The sequence below is a fragment of the Diadema antillarum genome, unplaced genomic scaffold, assembly GCF_040938485.1.
Source record: "Diadema antillarum isolate AM-2024a unplaced genomic scaffold, OU_Dant_1.0 seq00000769_RagTag, whole genome shotgun sequence".
NCBI lineage: Eukaryota > Metazoa > Echinodermata > Echinoidea > Diadematoida > Diadematidae > Diadema > Diadema antillarum.
This window is the reverse complement of record NW_027271659.1, coordinates 93,604-119,261: the sequence shown is the minus strand read 5'-3', so window position 1 is coordinate 119,261 and position 25,658 is coordinate 93,604. Positions and strand designations below refer to the sequence as shown.

At 39.9% G+C, this 25,658-nt stretch overlaps 1 protein-coding gene and 1 long non-coding RNA gene across 2 annotated transcripts; both read left to right on the top strand.

Annotated features, from left to right (window-relative positions):
• Positions 1 to 7,322: 7,322 nt before the first annotated feature.
• Positions 7,323 to 13,065, top strand: LOC139738823 (uncharacterized). Its single transcript, XR_011711466.1, has 3 exons — positions 7,323 to 7,616; positions 8,864 to 9,008; positions 11,905 to 13,065. It is a non-coding gene; the product is annotated as an uncharacterized lncRNA (long non-coding RNA).
• Positions 13,066 to 21,203: 8,138 nt separating this feature from the next.
• On the top strand, positions 21,204 to 24,157 carry LOC139738830 (tigger transposable element-derived protein 6-like). Its single transcript, XM_071649465.1, has 5 exons — positions 21,204 to 21,464; positions 21,803 to 22,785; positions 22,978 to 23,157; positions 23,350 to 23,472; positions 23,683 to 24,157. Exons 1-5 carry the CDS (start codon positions 21,204 to 21,206, stop codon positions 24,155 to 24,157), a joined length of 2,022 nt encoding a protein of 673 aa, XP_071505566.1.
• Positions 24,158 to 25,658: the final 1,501 nt, after the last annotated feature.

The following is a 25,658-nucleotide window of genomic DNA, read 5'->3' as shown; positions in this document are numbered from 1 at the left end:
GAGTGCATCTCATTTAAGTTAATTTATCCAAAAAGAGTTTGGTCCACTGCACCGCAGTCTCTTGGGCTGGGTTCACATAGAGGTATACGCTATACGCTATACTCTATACGGGCATGGGGGTCACAAAAGTTGGCACGCGTGTCCTACTTTTGGGGCCATCAAAATGGATACTACGCCAGTGTACTTCAGACGAAGAAGGTATGGCTCTTCTCCTCCTGGCCGAGGCCGTTACGGTCCCCAAGTCGCAGCTGTTCAGTTCAAATGAACTACCCATACAGTCGTATTTGATCTTCATCCCACAAGTGAGAAATCTGAATGCAGTGTAGCTGGAACTCGGTAGCAGGGAAAGGTTGGTATGTGGAAGGTCTTTGAGACGATCGGTCGGTACTGAGCATGACTACGGAAGAGACTAGAGTGCATCTCATTTAAGTTAATTTATCCAAAAAGAGTTTGGTCCACTGCACCGCAGTCTCTTGGGCTGGGTTCACATAGAGGTATACGCTATACGCTATACTCTATACGGGCATGGGGGTCACAAAAGTTGGCACGCGTGTCCTACTTTTGGGGCCATCAAAATGGATACTACGCCAGTGTACTTCAGACGAAGAAGGTATGGCTCTTCTCCTCCTGGCCGAGGCCGTTACGGTCCCCAAGTCGCAGCTGTTCAGTTCAAATGAACTACCCATACAGTCGTATTTGATCTTCATCCCACAAGTGAGAAATCTGAATGCAGTGTAGCGTGGCATTCTTCAGCAAGATCACATTTTCGTAAAATATAGGACCTACATGTATACATTATGCTAGTCTACCTTCTTATTGGTTATCTTCATTGTTTGCTTTCCCTTCCTTCATTTTTATCTTTTATTTCAGCTTTTTATGTCCAGAAGTCAAGTTTCTGCCATCCGTAATGTCATCACATACAAGCTCAGCAATGATTCAAAATTGAAAAAGAAAAGGGCTTCAAATGCTGCGAAGGACACCGCGGAGCATGGAAACTTAGAATGAAAACTTGGAGTAAAGATTTACAAAAGCAACGATGCTTGATAGGCTCTTAAAGCTGAGCAAAGCTCAAAAAACAAACAAATAAACAAATGCAGTAACAGAGCTAAGGCTCCAACTTATGACAGATCATCAGTTTGGGGGTGATTTTGCAGTCCAGTTTGATGTTATTGCAGAACTGAATGGATGGAGTTACAAGACAAAATCAATGCAACTAGCAGCCAGTGTGAGGGGGAGATGCTCGAGCCGTCTTGAGCGATCTCGAATCAGAGAAAAGGCACGATTTCAAGTCAGAAGAGGCAGCACTAAAGGCAAGGTTTCAACCCGAAAACCAAACAGAGATGCATCGCATAGAATTAAGAAATATTGCCTGGATGTCATCATTGACATGAAGGAGAGGAGCCTGTGATGATGCTGGTGTCAGCACAATTGGAGGCATTGAATTCGCGCCTTGGCGCGGCAACTCAATAGTGATTTCTGCCAAATTTCAGCCCTTGTGGCCGCCTAGAATTTCATAAAATTCAAATTGAAAGAGTCCCACGTCGTCTGCTACGTCTTTCCACGCGAGTCGCCATAATGTGCGACATCGCCGCTCCTCAGCGAGAGTTGTGACGTGTCAGAGGACCAGCGGATCCCAAGTTCCCAGATGTGTAAGCAGGCTAACGCGTGTAAGTCAGTAGCACCATGGTGTTCTGTCAGGCATTTGGATGTTCGAATCGGGCTAAAAAGGGCAGTCAGAAGTCCTTTCACACCATTCCTAACAAGGAGAGGAATCCTGCTTTGTCGCAATAAAAATGGAGAAATTTTTGAAACCAGGTTACAATTGGTCGAAAAGTGATGTGATCTGCAGTGACCATTTCGTGGACTCCGACTGGGAGGAGGATCTTATGGCCAAGTACTTGGGCACGGAGGCGAAGAAAAGAAAACGTCTGAAAGAATCGGCGGTTCCGTCACGATTTCTACACAAACCGGAGACATCTATGGTCCGGAAAGGCACTGAGATGAGAATTGTCGAAGCAGAGAAAAGAAAGGTAATGTGATTTTCATGTATTTTGTTCGTGGTTTGCATCTTCGTCATTGGTGTCTATCCTTCGCCAACGATCTTCCTACAGACGTGGGGACGATAATTTGGGGAATTCTTCCCTCAGCGCAGTAAGAGCTTATTGGCCAGTGGGAATTTTTGACCGTTTGTTTTCGGGACCAATTCCAACAGTGAAATTGACAATGCCTAAAGCCAGGAAAGCAAGCAGCGTCAGTAACTCCCGCGTGACTGTGTCACAGCGAGGAGTCGCGGCGTCAACTTTAAGGAAGAGAGGCCGGCCACGCAAATCAAAGGCGGCGATGACGGCATCGACAGAAGGGCCAAGCCAGGGCCAGGGAGTTGAACCAGGCCAAATTGGGGAGTCAGGGGCTTTGACAATATCACCTGGAGCCCAGCAGATACCGACAGTAATTGGAGCTGGTAGTGACGGAGCGAGACGGAACACCAGTCGCCGGATGGTAGGGGTCGACTCCACCGAGGATGGCAGCGGTCATGTATTCGAACCCGGTGAGTCATGGCCTATTATTGTTTCAGAGGGTCAACGACTTAGGGGGTTGGAACGGGAAAGGGGGTTACTATTCTAGTTACCCTTTCTTCGCACATACCAGAACCATACAGATAGCAAGAAGTTGATCGAAGGCTTTTGAAATTTCTTTCATGTTCTTCACCTTTACAGAGACATGTTAAAGATTCTTGAAGTTACTGATGACATGGAGGTAGTTTTTGGGAGTGAGGAGACACTATAGCAGAACACCCAGGAGGAGGAGATGTCTGTGAAAAATAGCCCCACACCTCCCCTACACTCTCAAAAACTAGGCCCCACACCTCCCCTACTCTCTCAAAAACTAGGCCCCACACCTCCAAAACTCCTTCCTCATCGCCTAATAACGAGTTTAAATCTATTTCACCTACCCCCCACACTCTAAGCCCCATTGTGCCTCCCCAACTTCTTCTAAATCTGGAGCCATGAGGGATGAATCTTTCACCAGACTGCCTGGAACACCACTCATCAAATCATCCCAAGCCATCCCATGCAAAGGGTGTGCCCAAAGAAACAAACAAATCCAAGCGCTGGAGGATGAGCTTGCTCTTCTACGCAAGAGAGCAGCCATCAGCATTGAGGGTAAGTTTGGAGCAGACAAAATCCTTTGATTCATGCAATACTGTTCATTTGAATCATAGTTGTATGTCATTTTTATTAATATCATAAATGCTATTTTCCTCCCTGTCCAAACTGGTAAATATTGAATGCATGAGTAAATTATTTTGAGACATTATGAATGTAATGAATAGTTTACTTATTTCACTTTGGAAGGTATCTATAGATTACATTCTGCATGTCTTGATTCGGTCCTGACAATCTCCTTTCATGTATATATATATATATTTTTTGTAAGCTTAGGTTTGCTTCTTTATTCTTCTATGATAACACTGTCTTTATCATAGGTATGAATGTTTATGTCTAATATTTCTCCCTTTTTTTTGGGGGGGGGGGGAGGCATGAGGTGGATCTTAACTCTTGTAAACGTGAAGTGACAAAGAGAGTAAGAACCATGCTTTATATATTCAGCAGTGGGTATATAGGCAAGAACATGAGAGGCTAGAGTGTTTGAACTTCTAAGCCCAGGGGAGGAAGTTGGGCCGAAGTGGGAAGAGTAACAAATTTCCTATCTTATTTTACCCCCAACCCTACACAGGAGAACATCAGCTTCGACCAGGAAGGCTCAGATAAGAGGTCGCTGATGAGAATGATGTGAGTCCTGATTAACCTGTAATAAATGCTATTTCAGAGAGATTTGACTCTTTAAACATTTTCAGTGACATGAGTCTCAAAGATTTAAATTGTTAAAATTGTTGAGTATTTTAGATTACAATTTTTATTTTTATTTTAAGAACTAAAAGTTTATACTAACATTTATTGCAGCATAAATTGAAACAAACGTACTCAGCTTTCCTGGATATTAACAGAACTATTGAGCAAATATTGGAGAAAAGAAAAACCATGTAATGATTAGCTTTCTTTCACGAAACCGTAATGAGCCGAGTAATTATATTCAACACTTCATTTCTCACTATTTATTTCATGGGCGAAGCTATTACTGCAATGCACCCCGTAATCCATCACTTAGTTCCCAAACCTAGACGTCTGTTTACATTTTTTTTTCTAAGTTTTTTAAGATTTGCTTTTCTTATGCAGATGGTTGAGCTGATCACCCGGTACGAGGGTTTACGTCTATCAGAGGCATATAACAGAGGCCATGAAAAAGAAGAGAGACACAAGCATTGCGTGTTTTTTTATACTGTCCTGCTGTTATCCCGCTAAGGAACTGATAAACGCAGCCAAACTTGCGGCGTTGGACCCTTCGGTGGTGTCTGCAATTGTCGGTGAGTCAAAGGTCCCTCTGGCAATACATGTACATGTATTGAATGGTGGTTGTAAATTACTCACACCAAATTAAGGCAATTGTTAGGTAAACAAGTACTGTATTGTGACATCTCAGGTTACTGAAGACATGATAGACTATCGTGAATAAAAACATATACAGAGAAGTTTCAAGTCTTTAGTTATTCATTAGGCTCTTTTATATGTGATATTCAATGGTTATTAAAACAATTTATGTTGTTTAGGTTTGTAAAGTTTTAAAATAATGATTTTTTTCTTGTTTTCTTACTTTATTGAAAGCATTTATTTCGTAATACACATGAGCGTGTGTGTGTGTGTCACTGTGTGTTAGGGGTTGTATGAAAACCAACCATTTAAAGGACACCTCCAGATGATTTTCAGATTTTTGTTTTTGAATAACTATAAATTAGTTAATAACTATAAATAGTTAAAGGCACCAACCTCACAGGAGCCTAGCAGGAACACAGCAGATCAATGATTTCAGTACGAGTGAAGATTGGCTCTTTGAAGATGTCATCGACAACTTTAAGTTGATAGACTTTAAAAAAAAAAAACATGCCATTGGGCAACATTTTTTTTACGTACCTACTACTATGAAGAAAAAGAGGTAACTCATGCTCCCGCTATAGACAATATCTGGTACTGTCCTGCACCAGACAGCACTTCCCATGACCGTTTGGTCACTGCCAAAATCACTTGACTGGTGGGTATCCGTTGTACTTGCAACATGGGATGATGGCCATTACTTGGCAAATTTTTGGTAACAAAAAATGTATTTCTTTTATCATGCCCATTCATTTCAATACCTTATTTTCCTTTATTCAGTGTATGGGCATGTCTTGAAGATTAGATACACACTCTCTAAACATCCCCTTACTTTTTTTTTTTAAGTTTTGGTATTCAGTAAAGGCATTTAACAGTTACGCTATAATTTATTCTTAGTGTTTATGTTGTCCCTTTTTTTCACTTTCATGTGTATTTAGCAAAATAAATTGAGACACCTTCCAATTCATCTTGACAGATATCAGTCAAAGGATTGAGCGAACCGACACAAACTTTTGAAAGTGTATCCGGCCAGAACATCGCCTTGCGATCACTTTGTGGAGACTTGCCACAAATGTGGAGTACCGAACCTTGGCAGGATTGTTCGGAGTTGGCAGATCAACTGTAGGCTTCATTGTCTTGAACACCTGCCACGCAATAATAACTGTGTTTCAAGACAGAATGATCCAGATCCCTTTTGGTCTGAGATGGCAGGTAATAAAAGGGAACTTTGGATAAATTTCAAGTTAACTGATATGCTTCTTGGATCAAATCACCATATTTTGTTTACAGCTATATTTTGCTTGTTGGTTTCCACCCCCCACCCCCCCCCCCCCATCACACTCACTGAGAGTTTTCCACAAATCTCGGGTAGTCAGCGCCTCAAGGAGGATTCCCTCTTTCCTCACCATGAGATGCAAATTGAAGGTTGTACTGTCCCACTGCTCATCCTGGGCGGTCCAGCATACCTCCTACTCCCTAACCTAATGAAACCGTACAGCTACAATGGCCGACTGTCTCCAGAACAAATGAACTTCAATCAGAGACTGAGCAGCTGCCGCATCACAGTCCAACCTGTGTTAGGCGGCTGAAAGGCCGTTGGAGAATTTTGTGTAAGACATGTGAACATGACAAACGAGTCAAAGAAGAGGGGACAGTACAGTGTACCTAAAGAACTTGGCTGCGAAGTCAGCAGTGCAAAAAAGAAAACGTAAACAGAATTATTTGGATCACTTGAGTAATGGGTATAACACACCAAAGACAACAGCTTGGCGCAAAAACCAGGATTTCCAGCAGACTGATAATGATCCTTCGGAATCGAGCCATGATGAACAATATTCCAGTATGGCTTAGCCACATTGACGGCACTGTGAGGCCAATATGCCGCCTGCAAGAACATCAGGGTGTTTTAACAACAGACACAAAAGAGCGCATGGACCTACATGTAAGAATCAATCTGTGACATGTGCAAATGGGATAATCGCTCATTTGTACAATCCAACAGAGAGAAGGAGGCATGACTGTTACTTCCTAAGGGAGTCATGTCTCTTGCGAGAGCTAGAACAATATTCAGTTGACCACAACGGCAATGTGTCCGGTATATGGTGACCCTGCCTACCCTATGAGGGCACACTTAGAGTGTCCCTTCAAAGGCAACAACCTTATAGGAGCATATTAGGACTATAGCAGATCAATGAGTTCAGTACGATTGAGTGTAGATTGGCTGTTTGGAGATGTTATCAACAACTTCAACTTGATAGACTTTGGGAAAAAACAAGTTGGCCTACAATCTAATTTTCAAATTTTTTTCGCTACTGGATCACTTGAATCCTCTCTTTTCCCAGCATTAAGATACAGATCTCTGAATTAGAAACATCAACGTCCATTCATGAACTCCGACAAAATTTTGGTTATTGAGAAGGTACAAAATCCCACTCTTTGCAAGAAGTTGGAAAAGGCAGTAGCTGTATATATCGTCGGCTCAATGGAAAAAGGGGTTAGCGCACCTTCGGGCTCAAATTTTCCAAGAAAATAAAAATTTGTCATTCGAAAGCAGATGGCATGCATATGGATTTTACCCATACACTTAAGCATCAACCTCTTTAAACCCACCGCGCGCTGCAGTAAATAGCAGTAAAAATGTGTAATTTCCTCCTTTCTTCAACCATATCTTCTGATTCGATCGGCCTAGTTCACCACCGGAAAGAGCATTAGAAAATTTAACTTTTCTTCTTTATGATGATGTAAAAATTAAGATTTTTTGTTGTTCCATTGCACCGTCATTTATTGCTCACTTTTCATTAATTTGGTCAAAATTTCTGTGGTATCGATCTTTCTTACTGAACTCTTCCGACTATATCTAGCGGTTTCTTGCCGGGAGTGGGCTATTTTTCATCACCGGAAAAAGATTGAAGTCCTTCAGGTTATTCTGAACAGTTTGATATATAAAGCATTTCCATTGGATGAATAATACCCCCGTCAAAAGATTAAACCAATTGGGAGCTTTGTCTCATTTTGGGAAGTTTGCTATGAGTTCCGCGGAAACCGGAATTGCACTGATTTACGTGTGTTACGTTGCCCACCGGTTGTGTTGCCTCCTGTCTGGCTCGGGCATAGCCGCAAATTTTGGTAAGTTTAACTTGTTTCTCTTTAATATTATATCACCAAAGTTATACCTGTTTATAAATAAACGTTTGAGGAACATTGTAAAGTATGTTGAGCCTGATGGCATGCACAGAATCGTTAAAAGGGATGATTGAATAAAATCCATAATTCTTTCGGTACGATGTCGTTACACTGAAATCTGCAGGCAGCCAGCGAACCGGGTCGTACCATCCTTGCTCAGGGGAAGTCAAGGGGTTTCAATAACGCGGATCAGCTGGCTGCGCTTACTGGGTACTCTCAGAACTCGTGCATTGCATGCATACAGAAGGAAAATAATTGTATTGAACTGTGTGTGTGTGTGTGTGTGTGTGTGCGTGCATTTGTATGTCTATATTAATGATTCATCATCTTTCTTAATCTTACTCATTTGATCGATGAACAGGCTTAGACTTAGTCCTAGCAGCGGTGGATCCAGGAATTCCCTAATTCTAGTAGAAACCTCTAAAGCCTAAACTAAAGGGGGGTGGGGCTCACTTTTTTCCATCGTCGGCCGCCGTCAGCAGAATCTCCAAAATTATGCTCAGTGGGGGGGGGGGGGGGGGGGGGGGGGCACTTTTTTCCCGTCACCGCACACCGACTAGCAAGAGAATCTTGAATGAAAATCATTCTCAATGGGGGGGGGGGGGGGATATAGGGTTGATTTAACTATTCAAGCTTAAATTTGCCGACCTAGGGCCGTGAATTAGACGCAATCGAGAAGGGTGAGGTACCCGGCCTCACCCAATTTTCAATAGAGACAGTGGTTAAGAACATCCACACAGCAATGGGTACTACAACCTTCCGTCTGTCTACGGAGGACGGCGTTAATGGCAAAATACAAAAGAGTCCTCCGGACAGACGGATCTTTCTGTCTAGCACTGACACTGCATTTCCTTTTTTTCTCTCACTTTGGTTTTAAAGAGACTCTGGGTCTGGCTTTCTTTTCTGTTTGTTTGTTTTCTTGTTTTCTTGCATCACTTCAAGGGAATAAAAGGAAATTCATTTGGCTGCAAAGCAAATTTACATGTATGCAAAATAATTACCTAAAAATGCAATTTGAAAAAATTCTGTGTAGCCTATAGATCTACTGTTTTCTCTTCGGCCCCCCAAAAAACCCAACAACAAAAAACACGATTTTAGCCCCAAGCCAAAGGAATTTGAGACAATTTTCTTTTTTTCTTTAAAAGTCATCAATAGACAAAAACAATTTCCTTTTGTTTTATATATCACAGACAGACCTCCACTGCCATCATCCTCTACTGCAGCTCATGATGTTCAGTCGGTGCTCAGCCAGAGACGAAATACTCTGATCAGCCAGGATGTACAAGCGAATGTTCAGTCGACCTGCTGCACAGCAAGATGCTAGAATTATAACTGGTAAAATCACTGCATGAATTTTTTGACTTCTCTGTCACTGTGCTAGAAACTTAAAGTATCACTATATTTTTGTTTCTGTTCATGTTATGAATAGCCAGGCTAGGACTTAAACTGTATAATTTGCTTGGAATAAAAAAAAAAAAAAAGTCAATAATAGTTTTAGTCATACTGGCAGTTATTGTCATTTCAGTTTTGATTTATGCATATGTTGGGGAGACTGGGGAGAAGTGGGACATATTTTCAATTTTATGAATTCTACCCTGTAACTCCCAGAATATTTAGGATAGCCAGCTCCTGTTTACACGTCAAAGACAATGGGTACTGCGGTGTATTGTGCAGTAGTTTTTATTAGGCCTTCGTCTTTCCTCTGTATGTAATCAATGACTTTACAAACTGTTATTTGGGGAATTAGGGGGTGACTTGGGACACCCTGGGGAGAAGTGGGACACTGGCAGGGGTAAAGTGGGACAGTAAGAAACTTATTTGGGAGAAGTGGGACATCGTGGGGAGAAGTTGGACAGGGAGTGCAATAAGAATCGGTGTGTCAGTTTACCCCATTGGTAAAAAATACTAAAAATTAGCTCATAATCAGAGGTTTAGGTATTATCCTAAGAAATTTCGTGAATTCTTTTACACATCTACCAGACCATTATGTAACTCAGGTGTAATAGCTCCACAGCCTTGTATGGTATCTGTAAATTTACTTACCATTTCAAGAAGGCAGCAAGACCTGTGAAAAAAGGACACGTTTTTAAATCTAGATGAAGAGTGCTTAGCAACACCTGTTAAGGGATATTTCAAAAGCAGACTGTTCATCAGTTTATTAGTGTTTGAGTTATAGAGCTGTCCCACTGGCTTAGTGCAAAGAGCGCGGCGCGTTAAATGGCGCGTGAAATGGCGCGTCAAACGGCGCGTAAAAAATGAATAAAATATAGATTTTTGTGGCATTGCAAAAAGTTTTCTATTTTTCGAGTAATTGCTATTTGCGCTGTTGGTATTTATACATGTCGATCATTATACATATACATATACATATACATATACATTAGCACAGCATAATTATGCCATAGGTATTGCATACACTGTAGCTGATGGGCGGTAGTGGAGCGTTACGGAAAGTCAGCATGACACCGTCAAAGTTACAGACCCAAAGTTAAACGAAATTTGCGGTGAGTAACTTTACTTGTTTTGGAAATTCTATTCTTTTTTGATGAAAACCACAAAACTAATTCAGTTTAGATTGTCCTAATCAATTTATTCGGCGTTGATTGATTCTAATCGTCTGTAGTTTTAGGAGCCATTCTGCGCGTGTTTTGGTGAAAATACCAGTGCAGTCCCACATATGGTATTTTATGTTTGCTGGCTAATCGGTCAACTGATTTGCCAGTAGGATAGACCGAATGAAAATCTGTCGGAAATTCACTGGCCTCTTATTTTATAAGGACGTCTGTAATTAATAGGGAAATGAGCGGCCAACCCTATTTAAAACTAGACGATTAGAATCAATCAACGCCGAATAAATTGATTAGGACATTCTATTGAATTAGTTTTGCGGTTTTCACAAGGAAATAAAATATGCAAAACAAGTATTAAAAGCTACTCACCACGAATTTCATTTAACTTTGGGTCGGTAACTTAGACGATGTCATGTCTATGGCTGTGCTATTAAATGTATGTAAGGTATACAATGACATGTACTACTTGTTAGAAAAAACATTTCTTACTTTTGATCCTTAATAGTTCGGAAACTATATATCAGATGACACTGTCGTGGATATGAGAAATAGCTTAATAGTGTACAATTTAGTTGGAGGTGATTTGAATACGAAAGCATAAATAGGTTTCAATAAATCCATGATTGATTTTAAAGTTATATTCCAGATTTTGGTCAAATTCTAATTCTCGGTAGAAAACTTGATCTTTAATTACACAGAAAGCAATGTTGTGTATCTGAGTGTGTGCTTACAATGACCTCGAACAATGGACATGGATACCACCTTCATGACCTTTTTCAGAGCTCTGCCGACTAAGCTTCTGGTCTCTTGCTCACAGGCACATGAATGCTTTATTAATGATTTATGTTGGATTGCCCTAGACACTGCTAACCTGAATTCATGGCAAAGGGTAAAATGCACGCACAAAAAAGTAAGCCCTGTTTCCATGTGCTTGCATACCACACGTTTCATTCCAGCTGACAATCATTTTCAAAATTTGTCTCAATGAGGCTATCACTAAATTTGGTATAAGCTTAAAATCTAAAGTTTTTTTAACACAATTGTTTACTAGTAATCTGACAAATTTATAGTTTTTTTTCGATACCATGAATTCAGACTAGCAGAGCCCAGGGCAAGCCACATGAATTGATAATAAAGTATTTATGTGCCCTGGAGCAAGAGACAAGAAGCCTAGTCGGCAGAGCTCTGAAAAAGTGGTATTCATGTCCATTGTTCAGGGTCATTGTAAGCACACACTCTGACCAAAATCTGGACCCTAACTTTAAAATTAATCATGGATTTAATGAAACCTATTCTTTCATATTCAAATCGACTCCAACTAAATTATTGTACACTATTCAGCTAAATCCATGACAGTGTTATCTGATTTAGTTTTCGAACTATTAAGGATCAAAAGTGGGAAATGTTTTTTTTTTGTAACACGTAGTGCATGTCATTGTATGAATACCAACAGCGCAAATACCAATTGTTCGGAAAAGAATTGAGCTTTTTGCAACGCGCCGTTTAACGCGCTGATTGACGGGCCATTTAACGCGCCGCGCTTTTTGCACTAAGCCGTCCCACTTCACCTCCTGTTCCACTTCACCTCGGTCTTCATAAAATGTACTAGGGACCATGCACAGAGCCAAAAATTGTGTTCTTTTTGTAAATATTTCTTTCAGGTTATGGATCTGAGAAAGAAGAGGCGTGTGGATTATGCTTCAATTCACGACCATGGCTTTGAAGATGTCAGTGTGAACTTAAATGAACGTCTTCACGAAAAGAAAGACAAATGGTCCACAGCTACGCTATTCCGCTTGGAAGTCCTCGATGAAAGAATATCTGATAAAGGTGATGAAGTTTTAGTCCATTATGTCGGATGGGAAGATAAGTACAATGAATGGAGACTTAAAAGTGAAGTTGTAGATGTGAATGAGGAAAAATCAGATGCTCTGGAACTTGTGAAAAAGGATTTGCTTGTCAAGGTGAAAGAAAACCTCAATATTTCCCGTGTTCAGGACACCGAAGTTACTCTGCATATTCCCATACAAGTAGAAACATTCAATAGGTTTGTGGAGGTCATAAATGGTCATCCAGTCCGTTTGAAAAGGAAAGACATCTTCACAGCTGATTGGGCATCCGTTGCCACATTTCTAGGGACTGATTGGTTTTTTCGCATAGTCAATGCAGCAGGAGACTTTGCTTATGTTGTGGAGAGCACTATACAGATATGGATACATGAAAGAAGGTGCCTGGAACAATATGTTGTAAATGTGGAAACAAAACAACTTGACAAAAAACTACTCCATCGTGGACATCTTCTTGTTTTTCGTTTCGTGAAAGATCGAGGAAACAAGTTTGAACTAGGCAAAGTAGGGGTCACCTTATAAAGCATGGGCTTGTTATCTCATCTGTAACTTCCAAGTAATTCATGTACACATTCGGACAAATTCATATGGTTGTGTAGCTCATTAGACTTTCAAATTCATATTTAATTGAAACTTTGCCAGATATATCTGAGTTCAAACTGTGACTTTCAAGTAATTCAAGTACACATTCGGACCGATTCATATGGTTGTTTAGCTCATCAAACTTTCAAATTCATATTTAATTGAAACTTTTCCAGATATGCGTGTATCTGAGTTCAAACTGTGTGTGTACAATGATGTAACTTACACTGGTGTTTGAACTGGGTGGAAGTTTTGAAATCTTCCAACTGATTTAGATTTTTGATTGTGTTCATCGCTGACTCATTTTGGTCGATTCAACTTTGGACACACAGTACTTACAGTGAGAATTACACTGCTTGAATTGTGTAAGCTTCAATCTAAAAACCTAAGTTTCCAGCTGACTTTACTTTGTATTGAATTATGACTATTGTGCTAAAAATTACTGTTTAAACCCCCCCCCCCCCCAAAAAAAAAAAAAAAATGAAACTGTTGACTGTGAAGCTAATTTTTTCCTCTTTGGCACTATACTTAGTATTTAGTGTAAGTTTTCTACCTGCAGTATTTGGTGCACCTTCTGGAACAAATTCAGAATCGTGGGTAATTTACATCAATTGCTTTACTTTGTACCAGCTAGTACGCGAAAGTGATATGGGACCTGGACTCAAACAGAGTGAATCTGTACTAAAGAAAATATTTCATTTGAACAGCATTGATGCAAAATATGCAGATGCTGGCATTGTTAAACGTCTCGATGACAAAATACGATATATTATGCGACCTGCATCAAAGGCTTTGAGTGCTGGTGGCAGGCAAGGTCAACAATTTTTGGACAAGTTGAAAAGCACCATATATAAATTAAATCTCGGTGGAGTTAAAAGACAAATGGAACATGAACTAGAAAATGAAAGGAAACGTAGGAAGGTAGCAGAAGACGAAGTTAGAGGCCAGAAAAGACAAGCGAAAGAATGCCAGAAGAGTGCAAAAACAGCACATGTGTTATTAGGAAGACTCCTTAAAAGACGCACAAACAAAAGGAAAGTCCTACCTAAAACAAAATATGGGCCAACCTGGAAAAGTGTACAAAAGAAAAAACTTAATGAAAGTGTGAACTTTGCTCGTGACCTGCTGGCAGAAGATAACATCAAAATCCAGAAAATGCTTGTAAAAGATCACTATGGAAATACTGTAGGCTACCATGATTATCCAACAGACGACTTGCCCTCTGGACCCTCGGTGGATCGGATGCTATACATAAAGGACTCAAACCTTATTTCAGATGATGCCTACCAAGAACTAGCCATAGAAAATCAACAATTCTTAAACCAATTCAAAGATCACCTGCCTATACGAACCAATTATCCATCACTTTATGCAATTCAACAACGCAGGGCAGAATTAAATGCCACATTTTCTGTACAGCTACTTCCAAACAAAAAAGGTGTTCAAGAGAGACTTGAAGTAAAACTCAGACGTTTCTTGGAAAGTGCTTGGCCGATAACTGATGATGAACTTGTAATCAAAATCACAGGTGATGGAACATCGGTTGGCCGTCTACATGTAACCAATTTTGGAATGACAGTAATTACAGATTCTTGGCGGTCGGATGACCTATTGTTAGCAATTGGAAAGATCCCTGAAAAGTACAACGAATTGGCAGATGCACTACAAGACATAGTACGAGATACCCAGTCACTTCAGGAAATTACAGTTCATGGCAGAACTATCAAACTGAAATACATTATTTGTGCTGATTTGAAATTTACTAATATCATCCTTGGCTTAGGTGCCTGCTCGGCAAATTATTGTTGTGTGTGGTGCCAAACACATAAAGGGGAATTTCACCGTCTCAACCAATCTGGAACTGCAAGGAACATATCCGAAATGAACCAGCTGTGCAAAAAGAAGAAAACCAAGAAAACGGAAAACTACAATTGTTTGCATGCTCCAATCTTCCCCCACATTCCAGTCACTCACGTCATACCAGATCCCCTCCATCTGTATCTCCGCATCTCGGACCAGCTGACCCGTCAACTTGTACTACGCATCAGGACAAACGACAACATTAAGAAGAATGACAAGAATGTTGACAAATTGAATTGCCCATCTATGTTGAAATTCGAACAGTTTGTCCAAAACCTCGGAATCGAATGGCAGTTTTATGTTGATAAACAAGGTTATCTCACTCATCAAGACTTCATTGGGCCACAGCATCAAAAAATTCAAAAGGCCATATGTTTAGAGGATTTTTATGGTTCTGATAATCCTAAGCTTGAAGATATCAAGTTTTTGTGGTCGAAATTTGGAGAGCTAGTTAACCAGATGAAAAAGGATATGACAGAGGACGAGTTGGTGGAATTCCAGTCACAAGCTTGTGCATGGGTTGACAAATTCTACCGAGTCCATACTTCAGGTGATATCACAGTATACATGCATGTATTTGCAAAACATGTCAGTGACTCAATCCGCCTTCATGGCAATCTCAGCAAGTTTTCACAACAAACTTTTGAAAAATTGAACGATCGAATAACTAGCTGGTATTTTTCTTCTTCAAATCGACGCAATATTGAAGCATTGAGACAAGTTATGAACATCCAAAATAGAGTTGAGTACCTGGAACCATCATGTAAACGTGAAGGTTACAGAAAGACATGCAGTGTGTGTGGAGTTTCTGGGCACAACAAGCGTACCTGTCCTGAAAAAAAACACAAAAAGCAACCAAACATGAATGTGGAGTTGTGCATTACTGATTATTCACATTAATGGCCTGCAAAATTCGGAAAACATTGGCCTTCACTTAAAGCCTTTTCTAAAGCTTCGCTAAAGTTTAGATAATGTTAGGCATATTGGACTACAGTGTATCCAATATTCAAATCTTACAAAAGCGTAGTGACAATAACATCTTTGTTATCATTGGTTGATTCTTTGGGAAAATTTGAATTTCACCTTTGAGGATATTTAAACCATTTCATGGTAATGTTTTCATTTTTCTTTAAAAAATGCCCTTCCCTTCTTAAAATGTAGTCATTGTATACTAGTATGAGAAACCTGCATAGGAAGATTATATCGTGCATTTTTCAGCTAATTCCACGAGTGAGAAGATTGGGAATTGATTTTATACCAAAAAGAAGTTTAACCCATAGATCATATTTTTCATTCAACATGAGTTATATGATACAGGCTTTAACTTGATGTTATTGCTAGTGAAGATTTTGATACCTTTTATATCGAAGTATGCAGTAACATGCAACATGACTACGATTACTTCTTTCTGATCAGTTTCTCATGGTTTGTTGTTTACTGTGATTCAACCATAGAGTTACATACTACGAAGACTAGAGTGAGTAGTACGCGTACCAGTGCATGTTATCAAACAGCCCTAATTGAACTACAGCGCAGTCCCTTTAGCGTGTGCACCTATGCGTAATTACACACATTGGTTGGGGCGATCTGACGCGTCACGTAGGCAGTAGCCAAGTAGTAGCCAGCTAGCTTTGTCTTCAGCATAGAGTTCAATGGTTGCACAGTCCCCTATTAAAATGTCAGGGCGCGTTCAATGAAGGGCGTCTCTTCCGGGTTAGTGCGCACTTTAGTACTTAGTAGTATGTAACTCTATGGATTCAACACATCTGATGATTCTGATCTAACATACTGCAATGAATATTAATATCTTATTGACAAGTAGAAGCCAGTAATTAGGCTTTTCATTAAATAGATTTGATTATTTGTAAAATATGTTCCACATACAGAGATGCCACTTTTCAGGAAATTTCCTGAATTCAGGAAATTTTTCCAAGGAAAAACAGAACTTCAGGAAATTTAAACAATGTTTGTACCTGAATAATAAGTGTAGAAGGGAAGAAAAGACTGTGAAAGAAGAAAATAATGATTACTACAGTACATTTGCGTCCATTCTTGTAGGTAAATTGCAATTATTATAAACAGGTGAGTGTTACAGATAGTAGTTCGGGAAATTTTGAATAGCACCCCTGGCATCTCTGCATATGTACAGTGAAACCTCGTTATAACAAGCTCGGATATAACGAGGTAATTTTTCAGGTCCCATTCTTTTTATACTCTTTGTTTTTATCCCTGATATAACGGGCTTGTACCGAAAGGTTGGGTTGCGTCGCGTCGCGTTGACGCGAACGCGACCATTCGGCCAAAGCTCCCCCGGTTTGACCGAAAGGGTGCGTTGGGAGCGTTGGGAGCGTTGGCGTCAACGTGACGCGACGCGACGCAACCCAACCTTTCGGTACAAGCCGATATAACGAGATACCCGATATAATGAGGAAATTTCTGTGGTCCCAAGGAGCTCGTAACGAAGTTCCCCTGTAAATGAGTGCTACAATTTTAGTGTTATGGAAACTACTGTAAAATTTTTCCATTCAGTATTGCTATTTCTGAGCAAATAATGAATTTGTTAGTATATTTATTGCATTGGCTTGTGTTGCCAAATGTAGTTCAGTTTAGTGCCTAAAATTGTTCTGCCATTGAAATTCTATCACATTTGAATAAATTGTTGGAAAAAGAAACCAAACTTCCACGTGTAGTATTTGTATTAAAATTATCAAAATTTTGAGAGCCAGAGGAAGCAATAAGCAATCTTGGGGTCAGTGAGAAATCGAGTTATCTGATATGAAAGTGTAGACATTCCAGAAACAAAACATGAGGAAGAAACAAATAAAAAGAGCAGAGGAGAGAAAGCAATTGAGAGAGAAAGAGGGGGGGGGGGGGGGGGAGAGAGTGTGCAAGAGAGAGAGAGTGTGTGCAAGAGAGAGAGAGACAGAGTGTGTGCAAGAGGGGGAGAGAGGAAGGGATGGGGGGGGCAGATTTCGACAAGTATAAGGAGATAGATGAAATTATGAGAGAACGAGTGAAAGAATGGGAGAGAGAGGAACCCAACACTGGAAATATCAATTTGTTATGTACAAAAGACATTCCTCTTTTTTCCCAGAGAATTGTAAGGTTTATTTATACGGGTAAGAAATTTGAAATGAGATTGCAGCAATTTGAGCCAGATTTCTCATTTCTAATTCATAGATTACATGTCAATATAATAATGCAAGATTCATGGAGACAATATACAGAATGACTACACGAATTACAACATCTAAAACTCCAAAGATTATGAATATTTCCATGTCATTTGCAGGTCAATGGACTGACTGGTTTGATCAGATCATTTTGTAAAGCTGTTCTCACAATAAGTTTTTGGAATAAATTCCATATAAGTAGAAAGAAAGTAACCGAGAAAAATCATTTTTGAATACATAAAGTGAACAAAAAAAAAAAAATCTGAAATGGGATTTGAACCTGCAAACCTCGGTTTATCAGTCCAGTGCTCTACCAACTGAGCTATTCAGTCTTTTGCAAACATGTTCGTTGTAAAAATGATTTATTTTGTTTGTATCTAAACTTGAAATATAATATCCACAAAATACCATATCTAATCACATACTAGTATCTAAACATCCTGTAACCACCAACAAAACATAACTGGACCTATTTTGTTAGCTTTATAGGGGGCAGTAGATGCATGTATACATGCATGCACACGTTAGCACGAGCGCTGTTCGCTCGGCTGTGTCTAGCGGGCCAGACCCGGGCTCGGCTAACGTTAGCTGAACGCTCATGCCCCACATTAGACGGCGAGGGCAGCCGTTTCCTATCCTAGCCTTTAAAAAAGTAAAAAGTGATAGAATTTTTTTTTTTTTATATCTGAAGAAAAAAAAAAATCTGAGCAATTGCAGAATACCCCAGCACTCTTGTGCGTGCTTCCCCTTAATAACGTGTTTCTATGGCCGTACGCTGACGGAATAAAGCACAGTGTCTATGGGAGACACGCTCGGAATGAAGGATTGCCGGGGTATTCTGCAATTTAGCCAAAAAATCTGCTGCAAAAGAAACAGTTCCGATGCAGTCAGTGCGTGACCGGGTAAATAAATCGCCTTCGTGTCCCTGCCACGTAAATAGGCACCGAGCTCCGTACGTGTCACCCCCTTACTCTAAATAGAACGGTCGCGGACCTGACGCGATCCAATCAGATCCACTCAGAGTCAACCGCACAGCTGATCGGACATTGTACGCTTAGTCGGTTAGTGTATGCGCGTACAGCTGACCCGGCTGATTAAAAGCTTCAAATTAGGTGAAAGAAATCGGGGTTCTAAAATTCATATGAGCTACATTTTCATATCAACAGATATGTCAAATTCGATCTAATTTTGTAAAAAATCCCAAAAGAAAAAGGCGATAACGTGCCGTATGCACGTCTTTGTGGTAGCAAAAAGGGGTTAACGTGAATGCGCTCTTTCGCTTCTCTTGCCTAAAGCATGGTACGAGAAGCATAAAGGGGTTATCGTTCATGCACAACCACATAACGCTTTCTCGTAATTTCGCTTGCAATGCGTCCTGACAAGTGAAAAGGCGTTATCGTCGTTCTAACTGTACTGACGCGCGCGCGCGCGCCGCCTGAGATGAGCTAGCGCATCGGCTGCATGCTCAATATGCCATGTACATGTACAGTATGCATAATGGGTACGGTTAGTACGCAGAGTCTACCGGTATTAAAATTGACTTCAATATGATATCATTAATTGCATTGGACTGCTGAATTGAAGGACGTCAACTATCTCATACTCCGTAGATCTACCCGTGATCGACGACGAACGTCAGAGTTCAGACGAATCGGAAAAATGGTAAGGATAAACCTTAGTAGATCTAGATCGATCTAAGGGCCAAATCGTGAAATCAGCCACCACTCACCTCGCTCGTGCGCTCGCTCCGTATACAAAGTCGATGGGAGAGGGTAACGGGCAACAGCACTGACGAAATAAACGGCAGTGAATGGACTGGGGACTTATTTCACGATAATGCCGATCTAATTAAGTTAGACGACTTTATGTTAACACTATTTTAATTGCTGTTGGTTTTTTTTTTTTGTAGAATTAGCAGCATGATTCTCATAGGATTACTTACAATTTAGATTTGCTGGACCTCGATCTAGAAACTCTAGATCTAAGTTAGTAAGTAGTTAGATAGACCTAGACTATAATCTAGTCTGAGACTAAAGTTAGATCTGGTCTATAATTTTAATATTATAGAATATAGATATGTATAGATATGTATAGAGTAAGTGCACTAGTTCGCGGCCATGCACCAGTTCGCGGCCGGGCCAGCGGTCTCCAGTTGATAAAATCTGGCCAATGGGCTGGCAGCCCGGTAACTTGTCACCATTCAACGGAGTATATCCTGCACAACATCAACATACCTGGGACTAAGAGCAGTGCGAGGTTTAGTCGCGGTAAAATTTCTACGAAATCAAGGTGTTCACCGCAAGAGCTTGAATTTCAGGTATTATTAACACGTAAGTCAACTATTCTGGACGTAGCTAGACGGCTGTCATGTCCTTATATGTCGTTTTCTTGTTGAAATATTGATCGTAGAGGAGGGTTAGAATGTGATGACTATTCACCACGGACGATACATTGAAAATGACGAATCGCGAAGGAAACGGGGGGGAGGTTGCGAACCGGAACACCATAGAGGGCGCTTGCTCTATATCGCGTCCGGGGGTAAAACGCCAGCCAAAATAAGGGTACAGAAATTGAACAGGTGCGCGGGCTGTATAGATTAGACCAAGATACCTTGGTCTTACGTATTCGAGTTTCTTGCGGTCATAATTAATAGGAGTATCACCCCAAGTGGAATCATCTATTTTAATCAAAGGGGGTGGAACAGGGGATTAATAATTTTTGTCAATATCTCTTAAGAAATAAAGTAATAAATTAAGATATCTAGAACCCCCATTTTCTAAATGAACCAAAATCTATTATGACGTGTGAATTTTTACACGTCCACTCCCTCTCCACACCCCCTCCACACCCTTTCTAGCTAGATCCTTTCGTCGGCATTTTTTTATTGGGGGGGGGGGGGGGGGGAGGGGGCTTTGGGGCTCAAGTCATCCCCCCGCCCCGAAAAAAAGATATAGATATCAAATAATCTGAAGACCTACAGTATTTGTCGCTTGCATAATATTAAGGGTGTAAATATGATCAATAAACAAATAAGTAAATAAATAAACTAATAAATAAATAAATAAATAAATAAATAAATATATAGATAAATAAATTATAGATATAAATGAGATTACAAATTTGAGTTACATCTAGACTATTGTTAAAAAAATCGACTCGGGCTGGCGTCTTCTTTAGGGCGTCTAGACTTTTTTTCTTTCTTTTATTTTTAGGTATCTTGTACTTTTTCGGAACCTAACTAGGGGCAACACACATTACTATAAACGAACAAATAAATAAATAAATATATACATAAATAAGGAATGAATAATATATATATATATATATATATATATAAATAATTATATATATATATGTATATATATATATATATATATGATTATATATTTGAAGTGAAACATGTAGAGATACAAAAGCGTTGTTAACAGATTTCTTTAATATGATTAATGACCTTTTTTTTGGCTATGGTTAAAAGAGTAGTACTTTTTTTCCTCAGACATGGCGAAGTATACTGCCGAGTCACTTCAGGAGGCTCTGACTAGAGTGAAGGGAGGGGAGCTTTCCCAAAGGCAGGCAGCGAAGGAATATGGCATACCGAGAAGCACGATCTATGACAAGATCACGGGCAGACGGCCCGAAGGTATCAACAAGCCAGGACCGTCACCATACTTCAGTATGGCTGAGGAGGCCCGGATTTCCAAATGGGCGGTCAAGATGTCCAAACTCGGTTACGGCCGAAATACACAGCACATCACGAAGGTGAATAAACTTTTAAACATATAGGCTTATAGCTAAAGCTTTGAAAAAAAAAAAAATCAATTCCATATTCGACTCTCTCTATATATATAAATATATATATATTTTTAGAAAACATAATAATTCCTCGAAATATAGGTAAAGTAATGTAAAAAGTATAATTTATGATGACATAGAATATGGAAATAAATTGTAGCAAACAGAATAAGCATACCTTCTGTGACAGATATATATGAATTGTTCATATTATGGATAAAACTTTTGAAAATAAAAATCTCTCTCATTTTGACATTAATGATATTTTTGTTTCCTTCTTTCTTCTCTTTGTGTTTCTTATAAAGATGGCCCAAAACATCGTCAACGAAGACGGCCGGGAGACACCTTTCAAAGATGGAAGGCCTGGCAGAACCTGGTTTCAGAGGTTCATGACCAGGAATCCTGAGTTGGCCATGAGAAAGCCCCAGGGCCTTGGCATAGAAAGAGCCATTCTGACACCCGAGAAGTTGGACAGATGGTTTGAAGACCTGTCTTCCTATCTTGAAGAGGAGAATGTATTGAGCATTCTCGAGTCCCCAAAGCGGATCTGGAATGCCGACGAGAGTGGCTTCGCTTTGGGTGCTGTCAAGCAGAGAGTTCTGGCCGAGAAGGGTGCAAGGTTTGTCTACAATTTCGAGAGTAGCACAAAGACCACCCTGACGACACTCATCGCTGCGTCGGCGAGTGGAGATTACTGCCCACCCTACCTGATTTACCCCGGGCTCCGAGCATCCAAGAACTGGAAACCTCTCGAAGGAGCCCCTGACGAGTGGTTCTACGGTTTTTCCGAAAGTGGCTGGATGAACTCCGAACTATTCTACCTGTGGCTGGCCAACCACTTCCATCCATACCTAAAGGAAATCGGAGTTCATTTCCCAGTCCTCCTACTGGCCGATGGCCATGCCAGTCACGTGGATGAGAGAGTTGGCAACTTCTGTGCTGAGAATGACATCATTCTTTATCGCATCGAGGCACATGCCTCCCATGTACTGCAGCCTCTGGACATCGGTGTCTTCGCTCCACTGAAGAAGCTGTACAAGCGAGCATCCCAGACCTGGATGGATGAAAACCCGGGGCACTACATCACGAAGATGAACTTCGCAACCATCTTCGCGGATGCATGGTCCGGCATCGATCCACAGTTTGCTAGAAGTGGATTCAGGGCCGCGGGCATTTATCCCTTCAGCAGGCGGTACAGGCGTGACAAGGTTGAGGCGTCCCAACTCTTTAGACCAACGGCTGCAAACCCTGGTTCAGCTTCCCCTGCAACCGCCACACCTGCCTCCAGGTAATGATTATTAATATAAACAATTTCAGCATTTTACTAAAGTTCTTATATTGCACAATAACATCATTTCAAATTGCATTCAAATAGAAAACTGAATATCAGTATATATTGATAAATTATTTCTACTTGTTATAATTCGTTGTTACAGGATTAAATTTCTAAATATTACTAATTCTATTACTTCATATCCAGCACCACACCCGCCTCTAATTCCTCCTCGAGGTCCAAGCCCTCCAGTACCACTGCCGCACCCGCCTCCACATCCACCTTTGCAAGGTCCGCGTCCTCCACGAGCTCCGCCTCCTCCACACCCACTTTGGGATCCGCGCCCTCCACCAGGACCGCCGCTCCTGCCTCCACTTCCACCTCGAGGTAGTAATTCGTTTAGTAACATGGATACTTATTTCTTGTGTTGCACAATAACATCATTTGAACTTAAACTTGCATTTAAATAAATCACTGAATACAAACATTGATCAATATATTTGACAAATTATTTTACTTGATATTATTCGTAATTACATAATAGTTCCATATTGTTATCCCAATTCTAATTTCTTCCAGATCCAGCACCTCACACGCCTCCACTTCCTCCTCGAGATCCAACTCTGCACCCGCTTCCACACCCACTTTGAGGTCCTTGCCCTCCACCAGCACTGCTGCTCCCGCCACCACTTCCACCTCGAGGTATAATATAAATATAATAATTGATATGTATTTTCATTTATACTCGAGTTCTTTTATCCCACAATAACATAATTCTAATTTGCAAATAGATTGTAAAATTAAAGAGAAGATTAATCATCATTTTGTGATAAATTACTTAAACTTGCTATTTGAAATTACATATTAACTTCATATGGTCAATAATTATATATATTTCTATCTTACATCCAGATCAACACCGTCCACTTCCTCTTCTACCTCCATGCCTTCCACTACCTCCAGAAAAGGTCGCGGAAGAGGTCGCGATTTTGTTGCTCCTAGCCTCGATAAGTACCTTGTCTTTCCTCAAGTCACTAGAACTGAGCGAAAGAAAACGTCAGATGATCTGCCCAAGGCCATTTCAGGCAGAGTAATGAGGCAGTATCAACAAAAGAAAAGGGAAGCAAAGGAAGCAGAGGAGGAAAGGAAACGCAAGAGGAGAGAGGAGAGAGAAGCCAAGAAGAAGTGTAAGAAATCTGGCGTGAACATCCGGGAGGATTCTTGTGCAGATTGTCAACTTTCAGACGATGAAGAGGAGCAGGACTGGGTGTCGTGCAGCCACTGTGCAAGATGGTTTCACATTGACTGCACAGACCTCATCGGCATGAATGTTGAAGATGTAGAAGCGATGGAAGAATTCTCATGTCAGTTTTGTAATGAAATGTAAATCAAGTATGTGTCATCTGGGTGTATCCGTTTTGTGACCGCCTGACCACCCTGACTACCTGACAGCCTAACCCCTAAACTAACTAACCCAAAACTAACCATAACCCTAACCCTAACCCCAAACCCTAACCCTAACCCTAACCCTTAACTTAACATTTCGTTTAGGTGGTCAGAGATGGTTACAAAACGGATACATCCGTGTCATCTCATGAATGCGATATTATTAAACAAAAAAAAATCTGTTCAGTAAAAAAATTTCATTCCAAATGTTAAAACATGATCACTGTTTGTGTGATATCAAGCGTTTAATTTCACAAACTTTGTTATCTTGGCATATATTAATTTTGTTTTATATTTTGAACAGTAATCAACGTGTACAAGTATTATTTAAAATGATCAACAATTTATATTGTGACCTCACAGACTCAAGCTTTTATGTGCAAATACATGTCATATTTATGTTCTTAAGAACAATTTTTTCAGTACTTTACCTCATTTCTTGCCAATACACATCATATATTAAGCATTCATGCTGGATTACATTTCACACATTTGTATTCATCTGTGAATTGGTCATTTTATGGATCCAGTCCAGTGCATTTGTAATTTATCCATGTAATTTGTGCATCACTGTACTTTGAACTTCAAACTTTCGTACAGATTTGTCAAGACGTATGTGACTAACATGTATGGATATTTGACTGTTGTCATGTTGTCATAGTTTTATGGACAATCAATTCAAACAATTAAGTCCAATTCAAAACAAGTTTCAAACGTCTTTTATTACAAAGTTGGTTGCGTGAATGTGAAATGTGAAATTACTTTAATTAATGGACTATTGCAAGATGGCTACGTGCATTTGGATGATGAGTGAGTTTGATAAAAACAGGTGTCAAAAAAGGAGATCAACATCATTTAAACACTGAGAAATATAGATGAATTAGAGTTTTATATCACGTAGACTACTGATCTCTAGATAGATCTACATGTATATGTGCAGCTACACACACATTGACAAACACACATACATCCACACAGACAAAAAATTCACACACACACAAACACACATACACACATACATACATACAATCAATTTAATTCAATACTGATTTATGTTTTTAAGCATAAAATAATGCTGGCAATGTTGATGTACACTAGCTTCTAGATTAAAATAAAAACTTCTATAATTGATTCAATAAACAGCAATGGAGAAACATTACATAATATAGAAAAGCATTTGAAATAGAACAAAAAATATATTTTTTTTATTAATAAAACAAGTAAATTGAAAAATAAGATCATGCATCCATATACTTTGATGACTTGTAAGGGCGTGCCTCATAGCTGTCCCTCATATTCCTTGAAGTCCTCTTCCTCTTCCAATTTGTCAATGGCTCATATTCAGTAATTTGGGGAAAATTTTGAGGAAATAGTTCTATTAATCAAAACTAATATTTATAGATTGGGAAAATAGCATTTACAGTTTGATATGTTTCATTCTT

What these genes read in the sequence shown, in the direction of transcription:
- LOC139738830 (XM_071649465.1), top strand. Translation starts at nt 21,204, where the DNA reads ATGGCGAAGTATACTGCCGAGTCACTTCAGGAGGCTCTGACTAGAGTG. An exon ending in ATACACAGCACATCACGAAG is followed by an intron (nt 21,465 to 21,802) that starts GTGAATAAACTT and finishes TTTCTTATAAAG; the next exon opens with ATGGCCCAAAACATCGTCAA. An exon ending in ACCGCCACACCTGCCTCCAG is followed by an intron (nt 22,786 to 22,977) that starts GTAATGATTATT and finishes CTTCATATCCAG; the next exon opens with CACCACACCCGCCTCTAATT.